The sequence below is a fragment of the Sander lucioperca genome, chromosome 21, assembly GCF_008315115.2.
Source record: "Sander lucioperca isolate FBNREF2018 chromosome 21, SLUC_FBN_1.2, whole genome shotgun sequence".
Classification (NCBI taxonomy): Eukaryota; Metazoa; Chordata; class Actinopteri; order Perciformes; family Percidae; genus Sander; species Sander lucioperca.
This window is the reverse complement of record NC_050193.1, coordinates 17,935,238-17,949,410: the sequence shown is the minus strand read 5'-3', so window position 1 is coordinate 17,949,410 and position 14,173 is coordinate 17,935,238. Positions and strand designations below refer to the sequence as shown.

The window sequence follows — 14,173 nt, the reverse complement described above, 5'->3', positions numbered from 1 at the left end:
TCAGATTTTTGTCAAAGGAGTCTGGTGGCTTTGAAGAGAACATGTCTGATGAAAAACTGTTGCACAGTTTTGGGTCAATGATTTAAATGTTTTAAGCTTTAACAGGAAGTGTGTAATGAAGAGCAGTGATTGGCCGGTACAATATCTTACATATCATTTGAATGCTGTTTTCTTTCATTTCTTTTTCCTGGAGTTGTTGTTCTGATGTCTGTAGATCAGCTCTCTGATTGGTTAAAGGACATTTCTCCACCAAAACAAGAACATAAAAGTAAAGAGGCTTTGTTAAAGCTCTGGAGTGAATGTTTAACATGAAACTGTCTCCTCAAAAGTGGGCTTTGTCACAGAGAGTCCTGTTTGTTTTCACCACATGTTGGAGTTCATAATGTGGCTATCAATCCATGCACACCCCTGCACAAAACTTTACAGCTTTTCCACTTTAAAAACAGATATTGTTATGTATTTCTTAAATTTGTTTCACATTTTCTATTGTACATTTTTATTTTATAGTATGTCTCTTGATCTTTATTGTTATGCACCAAACCACCAAGACAAATTCTGTATTGATTCTGACTTCTGCTCCTGCGTCTGGCTTTCCTGCAGTAAAAGTACTAATAACACGCTGTAAAACTCTGTTATAGTAAAGGTTCTGCATTGAAAATGTTTCTTCAGTAAAAGTACGCAGGCTTAAAAATTATCATGAAAAGGTAGTATAAAAATGTCCCCTGTGACAGTTATACTATTATATATTATATCAGTAGACTGTTATTACTCGTGCATTCATGTAAATGCAGGATTTAACCTTTGTAGTTGGTTGAGCTGGAGCTCATTTTGAACTATTAACTAATGCTTATTTTCATTTTGGATTAATCTGCTGATGCTTTTCTCCATTAATCGTTTTATTGTTTGGTTTGTGAACATAAGTTTATGAACCAGGATACTATGCATCCTGATAAAGTTCCCTTGGCCTTTGGAATTACAATAGCCCCACATCATCACATAGCCTTCACCATACCTAGAGATTGGCATGGGGTACTTTCCATAAAATCATCTCTCAATGCAAATCAAACCAGCTATTAGGCTAACTGAAATACATCCATGCCAATCTCTAGGTATGGTGAAGGGTATGTGATGATGTGGAGGTATGGTGAAGGGGATGTGATGATGTGGGGCTATTTTAATTCCAACAGCCAAGAGAACTTTATCAGGATGCATAGTATCCTGGATCCATGAAATAACTGGCCTTTAAAAATAAAAATCTGCTATGGGAATTTAACATAGGGGTGTGAATACTTATGCCCCCTGTATTTTAAGTAAGAACATTTATTTATTTACGATACATTATTCATTCACAAAGGAAATTGGTGTCCTTAAAGGTTGGAGTTTTCCAATTTTTTTTTAATTAAGGCATTAAGATCAATTTCCAAAAAAAGATTTTTTTTTATTCCTCCTTTTAGTCAACTTTAGCATGGGTTCATAAACTTATGAGCACCACTGTATAATATGGTCTTTATCTGGCACTTATGATGCCAAATAAGGTATTTTGTAGTTACCTCATTATTAAGCTTAACATTTCCTTTATACACTTTCTTTAAATCACTTTCCAATGAAGGTATATGAAAAAACATCGATCCACTGAGACACAGCTTCTGAGTCAGATAGTACACTTCATTCTGTCATTAAATGGTATCTGACGCCCTCGTCTGTGCAACAGCTGACATTACCTCTGAACACAAAACAGGTCAAAACAAGTCACATTAACTAGATTTACAGTTTAAAGACTTGTAATCATTACACATATATATATATGTGTAATACATACATATAACTCTAGTGGGCAGGTATACAGGACCTCATTAGATTTTAATCATTCTCAAAAAACTCAAACTACAGCTTCATAAAACTGATTTCAAGCTGCCGTATGTCTTCTGTCATTATGTTTAATTATTGATTAACCTGCCAATTCAATTAATGATTGATCACTTGTCTATTAAATTGAAGAAGAAAGTGGAACATGACTTTGATAATTCCTGACCAAAGTGAGGCCTGACCAACAGTGCAAAACTACAAACTAAAAGCAGAAGAGGAAAGTAACAAAGTAGCCTACATTTACTCAAGTACAAGTTCAAGGTACTATGTAATATACTACTTTATATCTCTACTCCGCTACATCTCAGAGGTAAATATTGTACTTTTTACTCCACTATATTTGTCTGACAGCGTTAGTTACTTTACAGATTATACAGTAGCTTTTTCAACCCCCTTCCTGTCCAGTGAAAACCATGTATCTCCAGATGTGTTGATGTTGAATGTTTGTGATAAACTGAAGGATGACGTGTTCCTTTATGTGTTGAGAAGATTCTCCTACATTTCTCTCTTATGCTTACAGGGTTTACAAGTAGGTAACAGTAAGTAACATTAGCTGTAGCATACTCCTTTAAAGTCTAATTACTCTCCTTTAAAACTTAAGCAAAATAAACTCTTTAAAAAGCCTTTTGGATCAACTAATAAATGTATCGTCACAAGGCTGAAAACAGGGCTGTTTTTCTGACACCGTGAAAAGTTGACTCTTTGGAGGTACGTGGTTGTTTTTATCATTCAAGCAGGTTTTGTCTGCATGTGTTATAGAGCACACGTGAACTCATTTAGGGCTGTGGACCTGTATTTGTAGTGGTATAGTGTAGAAGTATTTGCATTTCAACTGGTTTTATAGCTTTTAATTACCAGGGAACTCTGTGGGCTACAACTGTTTAAGTCATCTTGTTGTAAGTAATTTTCAAATGAGTGTAAGAATATTAAATGCAATTTTTTATATTTAGAATCGAACATTTTTCTTCTGTTATGTTTCTTGCAGATCGACCCTCTGAGCCTGCAATATATCTTGCGTTTATATAATTAAGAAAGACACTTGTCTGCTTCATATTTTTATGCATTGATCTACATCTGTCTATCTGTAACCCCCCTGCCTCCCTGAGCCTCCTCTCTCCTCTCTCCTCTCTCCTCTCTCCTCTCTCTCCTCTCTCTCCTCTCTCCTCTCTCTCTCCTCTCTCTCCTCTCTCCTCTCTCTCCTCTCTCTCCTCTCTCTCCTCTGTCCTCTCTCCTCTCTCCTCTCTTTCCTCTCTCTCCTCTCTCCTCTCTCTCCTCTCTCCTCTCTCCTCTCTCCTCTCTCCTCTCTCCTCTCTCTCCTCTCTCTCCTCTCTCTCTCTCCTCTCGCTCTCCTCTCTCCTCTCTCTCCTCTCTCCTCTCTGTGAGGCTGCTGTGGTCGGCTGCTCCCGCTCTGACCCCGGCTGGAGGTGATGTGTGGGGGGGCTGGGAGCCGTCTGAAGGCTTTGTCTCGTTGAACAATGAGACGTGACTACAGACGCATGTTGTGATCAGAAACAAGGACGTCAGGAGTGAAATAAGGACCTGTTTCCTGAGCTGACTGGTTTTACTGGTTTGATTGTGTTTCTATCAGCCAGTGAACCTCCAGTCTGCATGTCTTCTAATCTTGACCTTGTTGTTTGATTTACTTTGTCTTTGCCTCCTTTTAGCACTGTAAAGTAACTAGATTGCATTTACACAAGCACTGTACTTATGTACATTTTGGAAGTACTACATTTTCTGCAACTTTATACTTCTTTTTTTTTAATTATTATTTTTTGGGGCTTTTTCGCCTTTAATTTGACTGGACAGCTAGGTGAGAAAGGGGAGAGAGAGGGGGAAGACATGCATGAAATTGTCACAGGTCGGATTCGAATCCTGCGTCGAGGCATAAACCTCCAAGTATATGTGCGCCTGCTCTACCCACTGAACCAAACCGGCCACACAACTTTATACTTCTACTCCACTACATATCCGAGGTGAATAATGTGCTTTTTACTGCACTACATTTATTTGACAGCTTTACTTTACAAATCAAAATTTGATATACAAAACATATGAAGAATTTATAAAACATGATGCACTGTCACATATTACAAACTCCCCATAGTATATGAAGTAGTTAGAGCTAGCTCCACCTTGAACAGCTACCACAGAAAAATGCTGCTCTAACATCGATCCTTTAGTAATAATAATCCAATAAATAACATAATGACTACTCTTGAATGCAGGACTTTTACTTGTAGTATTTTTTATATTTTTATATTGCTGTATTACTTTTATCTAAGTAACAAATCAGAATTCTTCAGAATTCTGCAAATATGTACACTAAATGTAACAGAGCATTAAGAAAAAAGGAGGCATACTTTAATTAATTAATTAATTATTGATTAATCCAGCATATTAATAATATAATATTACATAATATTGATATCTATATTTACACACAGGCCCAAATAGAACCCATACTGTATACCAAGGTGGGAGGTTGGTGTAAGGTGGGAATCACCAGACGCCCCACGATACGATATTATATCACGATACTTATGTCACAATACAATATCATTGCGATTTAAAACATATTGCAATATTCTGCGATACATTGCAATTTATTACCATTTTCCAACTTCAAATTATGTCCCCAAAGGAAAACTTTGTCAACATTTGTTTTATCTAAAAAGACACTCACGTTCATCTCATTTTAAATTTCAACGCATTTTCTTGAACGGGTTTGTATAATATTGTACGAAAACTTAAGCTCATCCATTCATAAGATATCCTACAAAATTACAGCGACTGCTGGCTGGTCACGTGACAACCGGCCACAATGACAGTAAAGTTTAATAGTCTGAGAAAAGGTTACTGGGAGTCGGCTTTAGTGTACTGTCGTTTCAGAGGCCGTTGCTAGTTGAGATTAGCCGACAAAAAGAGCGTCATGCAGCGCCAATAGTTTAGGCACCAAAACAACTAGTAAAGATTAGAAAAAAGCCCTGTGTTTTATGACCCAGCTTACATTCCCGACCTCCCCCATTCACGGACCACAGCATTGTTATACAGCAACAGTCACTGTGGTGCATATAGCAAAAAATACATGGAATACATACTTTTTCGTAGCTATATGTACAAATGGTTCATGAGAACAACCTGCAATTTTATTGCTGCAAAATGGGATTATCAAGCAGACAAACTGACCAACACTGTCTAACCCTTGTGTAAAAAGTTAAAATAAAAGATCAATACTCCGTTTATCGAAACAGTATTGCCATGGGAAATATCACGATACTAGGATGTATCAGTTTCCCCAACCCCTAATAAATGTGGTGTACACATGCATTATGTGTGGAAAGATCAGAGAGAGGGGGCTGCCTCACAGGATGGCGCCTCGAGCAGTTAGGGGTTCGGTAGTGTATCCACGACGTCCCACTTCCGGGATTGCTTCTTTGCCGCCAGAAATTACGCTGGCTTTTTTCGGCCGGATGTCCGTTACCTCACGCTTTCTTTGTGTTGTAATTTTAACTGCTTTGTTAACTGCGCCTCAGATCTCTGCAGGGTAGATCCAGACAGCTAGCTAGACGGTCCAATCTGAGTTTTCTGTTGCACCAAAACAAGTTCCTTCCCGAGGCTATTTTGCAGCGGCACAGTGGCTCTGCCTGGTGCTTAGCGCTGTCCAAGATGATTGTGATTGGTTTAAAGAAATGGCAATAAATCACAGCACGTTTTTCTCCCATCCCGGAATGCTGTGTGGACTAGCCAGACCCTCCTCCGCAGCGCTGTGGAGGACGGCCTTGCTTACGGGCACCTCGGCAGTGAGGTGAACTGCCACCTCAAGAGCAGTCAAGTTAAATCTGATTAGTTTAATCTCTCTCGGATCAGTGTCTGTGATCAGCGGAGAAGATAAAACACTGTGGAGTTTTTGATCCGTTAAAGGCAGCAGTCGTCAGAAGCGCTCGGTGCTCCATGTCCAACTTTAAAGAGACGTCAGGACTCGAGAGATGAGGATGCCTTTTTATTGCTTTACAGTTGTCTCTGTGAGGGGCCTCAGGAAACTACTCAGCCACACTAATACAACGTTCAGGGGGCCAAACCTTTTTGTTTCGCCTTTCTCTCCCTTTCAAAAGTACATTCCTGCACACACACACACACACACACACACACACACACACACACACACACACACACACACACACACACACACACACACACACACATCCCGTAAGTCCAAACTCTGGGTCCAACTTTTTGTTTGTCACTTATAAATATATTCAGAGATGAAGCCAGAACGGTTTTCTTCTCCTATTGTCATTATGTGTGCAGAATGTGGACAAACAAGCTGACAAGCGGGCAAAACTACATTTACCACAATGTAAAAGTAGCCTACTCTATTACAAGTAAAAGTCCTGCATTTACAGTAAAAACATGTTTAAGTAAAAGTACAGAAGTCTTCTTAGCTTCAACAATATGTTTGTTATAAAGTAATATGCAAAATGTTAATCTGAATATAAAACAGTAAAGTTGCTACATAAATGAAGTCTAGTGGAGTAAAAAGTTACAGTATTTGCCTCTGAGACAGGCTACCTACATTCCACCACTGCATATTTAAAAAATGCTGCTGACATTTGTACCTTCATATTCAGCAGTTCACTACAACACATGTCAAAATAAAAGATATATGTAGGCCACAATCTTTTATGTCCTTAAATTAATTCAATATCTAGAGTTGAATGACTGTAGAATTACAGTAATCCTCCGTTTGCTCCAGTAAAAAGGTCCCCTGTTGGGTCCCCGGGCCTCAGCTTGAGAACCTGCGCGGCAGCAGCCTCAGTTGACTTGAGAGTGATTAAAAATGAAGCGCTATAGAAACCAGCAGGCCAATGGAGGACCGGGAAGCTGTTTACAAGGGGGGTGTACCGTTTCTATGGTTGCTGGACAAACCTCCTGCACCAGGTATTAAACTGGCTCCCCGACGGATCCTGTAGCCCGCTGACACCCGTTAGAAAGACCTCCACAGAGCAGAAGAAGCGCCCAACACCGCGCCAAACACCGTCCACAGGAATTCCTCTTTATCTTTCTTTCCCTTTAAAGTTTAAGCAGGTGCACCTCAAGCAGGCTGAGGCTGAACGTTCAATACGTGCTGCTCCTTTGGGATTTAAAAGGTCTCTATACTCAACATAACAGCAGACAGAAGGTGAGTTTTTAACTTTATTATAAAAAGATTCAGTCATTTATCCCCTGAATATATATTACACTTGTAAACTGTTCACAAGGCCTGAAATATCGGGTCAACTTTAATTATAACGGTTTAATTTTAATACGTTTATTAAATAATAAACAATATATTTCACTACACTTAAAATTAGCCTATATTATATTATGTAATTTCATTAAAATATTGAATGTAAAAATAATTAGCACTTTGGTTTTAATTGTAGTTAAAGCCTAAAGATGCGGATTTTACGCGTAAAACGTCCTAAGTGTGCAAATGTCCTCAAAGGTGACACACACAATCCATTTAAATTATAATAACACAGGTGATAGTCTTTTTTTAAGTTTACGTTTAAGTTCTTTAACCAGTTATACATTTGTTTGGGTTTAAATCCTTCAGACGCCGTTAGTAATGACGTGCGCTTTTTTCTGCGCTGAGCGTCATGGCGCACTAGAGTTTTTCAGGAAAGTTCTGAGACATGGAGACTGAAAAGAGACAAGGGGCTTAAGATTCTCAGGATATTCTCAAGTTTTAGCTTCCACATGTTCTCATTACACATGCATCCATCCAGGTGACAGTCTTGCTACTGGATTTAAATGGGAATTGGAAATCTGAATGTCTTTCACTTTACGCACAACACACAGGGGCTCTGTTTTCAAATAGGGCAACCATTGTCCTGCCCTTTCGCACTTTGTTGAAGTTGGGTGTATATATTTTCGGTCCTGTCAGGCGGTGGCAGGGGGAGGAGGAGAAGGAGCTGGGTGACAGAGAGAGAGCCATGCTGTCTCTGAGCTGTGCCGAAGGCTCTGTGGGGCTGGAGGAGGAGGTGGTGACCGCCGCTGCCCAGGCTGAGGAGCGGGACAGCGTCCACAACAGCAGCAGCATCAGCAGCTGCAGCTCCGTCAACCTGGACGACAGCCTGACCAGCCTCCAGTGGCTGCAGGAGTTCTCCATCCTCGGTGCCAACGTGCCGCAGCAGGCCCACCACCAGCCGCACCTGTTCGGCCACCAGCCGCTCGGCTCCGATGGCCCGGCCTCCCCTCTGGCCGGGGACCCCGCCTCCATCGGCATGCCCCTGACCCCGGGGAAGCCCACGGCGGCTGCCTACAGCAGACTGCAGTCTCTCCCCGGCATCGTGGCTCACGGCCACTGCCCCGACGAGGTGGACTACAAGACCAACGCGCACATCAAGCCGCCGTACTCGTACGCGACGCTCATCTGCATGGCCATGCAGGCCAGCAAGAAGGCGAAGATCACTCTGTCCTGCATCTACAAGTGGATCACCGACAACTTCTGCTACTACCGACACGCTGACCCCACCTGGCAGGTATGGACCACACACACGCGCGCGCGCGCACACACACACACACACACACACACACACAGGTTTGTGGCACTATCTTTGTGGGGACCCGTCATTGACATAATGCATTCCCTAGCCCCTTACCCTAACCTTAACCACCACAACTAAATGCCTAACCTTAACCCTTACCCTCACCCTAACCATAACCTAATTCTAACCCTAATCCTAAAACCAAGTCTTAACCCTCAAACAGCCCTTTAAACTTGTGAGGTCCAGTATTTTGGCCCCACAAAGCTGTCGGGACCCCACAAGTATACTGGACTCCCGTTTTTTGGACCCCACGAATATAGTTAAACAAGCCCACACACACACACACACACACACACACACACACACACACACACACACACACACACACACACATACACACCATAGACTGTAAAAATAACACACACATACAAATCACCCCCCACACACAGTTAAAGGATTTGCATTTCAAACACAATTTCCATTGTATGAAAATGAGTTTCTTTGCGGTCAAATCACAGCTGGGAACTCGAATTATTTCTATTTAAAGTACAGTAGAAGTAAATCCAAAATAGTGAGAGTCATGCTGCCACACTCTGAAGTATTAGTGACTTAGCTGGTGGTAATTAATAACTCCAGAGGCCAACAACACTTCCCTCACTTCCCTCAGCTGCATAAAGCCTTAATAGAAAACAACAATGCTCTTGATTCTTATTTTGATCACATTGCTTATTTTGCGCACTGGTTTTCCTTGAGCAGAAACAAGTGATGGAGGACGAAGAGGAGAGGCAGCAGAAGATTCTCCCTCCAAAGGGCAGGAATTTTCAGGAAAAAGGTTTAATTTAGCTGGATAAATGATTGATGAAGCAGTTAGCTGCACTCCCGTGTTTCAGTGTCTGGCTCAGGCGTTTCAGAGCATTCTGTTATTGTAAAGCAGTACACGGGGCAGATAATATTTAACAAAGTTCATCGGGTCACTGCTTTCTGATGTAGACTTGAGTGAAGAAGGGGGAGGGGGGGCAGTGGGATGAATGCAAGGATACACAGTGCATTAATGTGATGTTTGGTGCTCTGTCATCTCTACTTTCTATACCCTAATACAGGCTGATGCACAGTCATCTTAAAGGTAGCTTCTCTTTAATGGAATAATTCAACATTTGGCCTAATTTGCGTCCTTGCAGAGAGTTAGATGTTCAGATTGAAGCCATTCTCATGTCTGTGTACGGTAAATATGAGGCTACAGCCAGCAGCTGCATAGTTAGCTTAGCATAAAGACTGGAAGCAGGGGGAAACTGCTAGCCTAGCGTAACAGAATCCACTTACCAGCACCACAAAATCTCACTGATTAACATGTAATATCTTGTCTGTTTACACCGTACAAAAACCCAAGTGTAAAAAAGTTGTGGTTATATTGGAGGTTATGCGTCAAACTATTTCTTGACCCAGTGACGTCCTGGAGTATTCATAGTATGTCATAGGGGGCACTAAATGTGGGGCTATAGCAGCAAGAATTACAAAAAACCCATAATAGCCCCACTAAGAAATGACCAGACTTTGACAAATTAAATCCTGACTAAATTCCTGTTGTGTCCATGCTCCAGTGAGCCGATGCAATAGCACCTCCAATTGCCATAGCAACCGTCTATATACTGGTTTCACCCAGACAGGTTCACATTGCTCATGTCCCGTGAGATTCACTTAAGTAAAGTTTGGTTTGCTTTGGTAAACCACAACTTCTTACACTTCATGTTTAAACAGAAAGAAGATATAACATGTTAGTCAGTGAGCTGTACTGTTAGGTGGATTTTATTACCTTTGGACAGAGCCAGGCTAGCTGTTTCCCCCTGTTTCCAGTCTTTATGCTAAGCTTAGCTAACCAGCTTCTGGCTGTAGCTTCTTATTTACCATATAGACATGAAAGTGGTATTAATCGGAACATCTAAGAATAGTATACAACATGCATATTTCCCAAAATATTAAAACCATTCCTTTAAGGTGGTGTCCAAATTAAGGCTTTGTTTGATGAAACCAGCATCATGTGAAGACATGATTCTCTATTTTCAGAACTCCATTCGACACAACCTTTCGCTCAACAAGTGCTTCATCAAGGTGCCGCGGCAGAAGGACGAGCCAGGGAAGGGTGGTTTTTGGAAGATTGACCCGCAGTACGCTGAGCGTCTCCTGAGCGGCGCCTATAAGAAGAAGCGGATGCCACCGGTCCAGATCAACCCGGCCCTGCAGAACAGGCTCAGGGTCAACCTGCAGCCCCAGTCCAGAGGCCCCTGCAGCCCAACAGGAGTTAAGGATGGCCTGTGCATCAACCCTGAGTCACAGCGGCTTCTCCAGGAGTTCGAAGAGGCTACTGGCGCCGACCAGAACTGGGACCCTCATCTGGCTGAAGGGACCATGCTGGGGTCCTGGCCGGTGCTGAGGGGAAGAGGTGGGCACAAGAGGAAACTGGGTTCAAGGAATGGCGGGGCCAAAGCCCCCCGGCGCTCCAGCTCCCCACTTCTCTCCACGGACGAACAGAAGGAGATCGGACCTCTGAAAGGGGACTTTGACTGGGATGCCCTGCTGGACTCGGCCCTCAGCGGGGAACTCAGTTTGGTGGGAGGCGAAGCTCTGAGCCCCATCATGAAAGAGGAGGACCTGACAGTGCGGGGGACCCACATCTCTCCTGTCGAAGCCCCCGCAGGGACAGCGGACATCCACGTGTTGGTGGAGACCCGAAGGAATAATGACGTGTCAGACTTTGATGAGGAGACCTTCCTCGCCACCGCCTTCCTGGAGAGCCCCTGGCCAGAAGAGGAGGAACAGGGTCGCAATGATTTCCTCTGTAGCTCCACCGTCAACCTGGACCAGCTGTTTGACCTCGGAGACTCATTAGGGGGAGACCCGAGCACCCGGATTGACAACCTCCTTTGAGGAATAGTTGGTCTTCTTTCACACTGAAAACTCACTTAGGAATAACAGACTTTGTTTTTTACACTCGAGCATCCCTTTTTGTGTTTTTCGATATGTTTAAAGTATTTTTAGAATTACATTTTGATGCTGATTCATGCAGGAAGTACATTCCCAATGCCTACTGAGAACAAAATGCCACAGTGTACAGCAGCAGTTCACATCATCACGGGGAAAACAAAACTATCATACTATGAAATGACTGGAGACAAACGAAAACTGATTTTCAGAATTAGGGCTTGGTCACACCAGAGAGGGCACAGAAAAGTTAAACAGCCTTCACAAAATATTTGGTTATAGAAGCTTGGTGACGTAGTGACTGTCAGTTAGCAACATAGATGTATCAAGACAGCATGAGCATGTGCACTGGGCCACACTTTATGGGCTGTTCTCTGCAATCAATTGTTATTCAATTAAATGGACACCATCTTGGACTCTGGTATCCAGTGTGTATAATACATCCACTGTTAGCAAGTCTATAGCAAACCAGTTTATACTCTGACAGAGGAGCTTCAGTAAAACTGAATGGTAACACACAGCTAATAAGCTAAGATAGCTTCCTCCATTTTGGCTCTCTGTTCCCTCAAAGTCAACTCCGTCAGGATGTCCTGCTATTGGTCAATGATGCAAATTGAAATATGTTATTACATATATATTTGCATTAATTCATGTCACCAAAGCGAGAGATTCCATTTAAATTTTCTTTTAAATGCGGGTGTTACCAGGCCTTCAGAATGACACATCATGGTCTTTGTTTATATCATAATTTTGTTTATTGTACATCAGGCCTAACTGATCAACAACTGATCCACAGTTTTTAAATAGGAAGTAATAACCCAGTGGTGTCAGCAGGTGTAAGGCCAAGGCTATGATTAGTCTTGTTTCCATTCAATCGTCCAGCAAATTTTAAGGGGATTTCAAATGTTGCAAAATAGAAATGTGAAAGCGTGTTTCCATCAACTGGTTTAGTGCGAAAAAGAACTAGGCTACACTGTAGTTAGGCTGTAATCCGCCAGCAAACAGAGTAGAACAAGTGGAGGTTGCTAACCAGAAACAAAAAGAGTCGCCTTGGCTATATAGCATCTACGAGAGAGGTTTTCAGAAATTGGTTTTAATTTTTCTGTTTCATGCTGTCCGGAGACGAAGACACATTACGGGAATATCCAGGAAGAAGCTGACAGTGGAAACAGCTGATCAGTCCTGTGAGTTAAATGCTCGCTATGTCAGAACTTATTCGGCAAAGGCGTTTCACTGTCCCATGTAGAGCATCAACTGTTTTTCCACAAAGGCAAAACCATCTCAAGAGTGAGGAAGAACATTTTTTTTTTTCATACACCTTTTCTAATGCAATGCTTAAAATACATGTATGGAAACACGACTACTGACAGAGAAGTTGCTGAGAATTGTTTTTAATATGTAAATACTATGACAGCAGCACTATGATGATGAATATTGACATATTTGCCAAATGATGTTTGATGTAGGAGTGATTTACTCTATTAGGTTGTTTTTTTGCATGGGGTTTTGGTACTAACTATTCTCTGTATGCATTTTTCAAAAATAATTAGTAACAGTTTAACTAGATTAATAATTATTAGGCAGGATAAGTTGCTTTTTTTTTTCAAGGGAGAGTGAACAGAGATGTTTTATTTCATATCAGACTGAAATATTCCTTGTAGAAGTAGTATTTAGTAACCACTTTCTTTGATACTTAGCAGTGTAAAATTTTAAACAGCTTGAGGCAAAATTCTCCAACCAAGAACTATTAAGACCTTAAAAAGCTCACTATGAAAAAGGCCACGGTGCCTGTAAATGAATACCTGACCTTCTATGTGCCAAGAAAAACACTTGGGACTCGACAGGGTGGCAGTGTTTTTTATTACAAAGAGGAAATGTCTTTTTTTTTTAAAAAAACAAAAGATCTGATGCAGCTTGGATATGTGTTGTTGGTTAACTAAATCCAAATCACTGCGAATACTTATTGCTCCTGTTTTCCTTTAAAATGTGTGAAAGTGCAATCAATGTACAGCGATACTTGTTATATTTTACTTGCAGTTGTAGGCGTCTCTTTATGCAGTTTACTTTAGAGACACCAGTTTCACTAGTTTGTGTATTATGAGGTGTGAATACACTCTGACGGGAGAAAGGACTCTTTCCCATGAAACGTTTGTGTGTCCGCTCATCAAACAACGCTTTTAAAGCATAACAATGGCGTTTTACCTCATGATTGTTCTGTCAAGTCAGAGACACTGTATGCATTCTTTTACTTTCCTGTTTTTCTTTTTTCACTTTTCTTTGACAATAAAAGAAAACTGCATCTGCATCTTGCTTGTCCAAATTATATATTCTACTTATTTTAGCCATGCTAGCAGGTCTGCCCTTGGTCCAGACTGAAATAGTTCAACAACTATCAGATGGATTATCATGGAATATTGTACAGACATTCATGATCCCAAGAGGACGAATCCCACTGACTTTGGTGATCCTCTGAAGTTTCCTTTAGCACCACCATGAGGTTGACATTTGTGGTTTAGAGTAAAATATGTTGACAACAATGGGATGGATTGCTGTGACATTTGGTTCAGATGTTCATGTTCTCCAGAGGATGAATTCTAATGACTTTGGGGATCCTCTGACTTTTCCTGTAGTGTCAACATTTTCTTTAGTCAAATATCTCTATATCTGTGTGGTAGATTGGTATAAACCTTTGTGGATGGATGTGAAGACATTTGAGTTCTCCAGAGGATGAATCCTGCTGACTTTAGTGATCATCATAAGATTTAAATGGTTTGTTTTTTTAGCAGCGATCAGCAGCTTTA

At 41.3% G+C, this 14,173-nt stretch overlaps 1 protein-coding gene across 1 annotated transcript; it reads left to right on the top strand.

The window, feature by feature from the left end:
- Nucleotides 1-6,639: 6,639 nt before the first annotated feature.
- Nucleotides 6,640-13,679, top strand: foxj1a (forkhead box J1a). Its single transcript, XM_031318728.2, has 3 exons — nt 6,640-7,045; nt 7,793-8,390; nt 10,458-13,679. The coding sequence occupies exons 2-3, from the start codon at nt 7,842-7,844 to the stop codon at nt 11,316-11,318; spliced, it is 1,410 nt and encodes a 469-aa protein (XP_031174588.1). The 5' UTR covers nt 6,640-7,045; nt 7,793-7,841; the 3' UTR covers nt 11,319-13,679.
- The last annotated feature ends 494 nt before the right edge of the window (nt 13,680-14,173 follow it).

Excerpts from the sequence above, each read along its gene's own strand:
- foxj1a (XM_031318728.2), top strand. The coding sequence starts at position 7,842 with ATGCTGTCTCTGAGCTGTGCCGAAGGCTCTGTGGGGCTGGAGGAGGAG. Across the intron at positions 8,391-10,457 it reads ACGCTGACCCCACCTGGCAG|AACTCCATTCGACACAACCT; the intron begins GTATGGACCACA and ends CTCTATTTTCAG.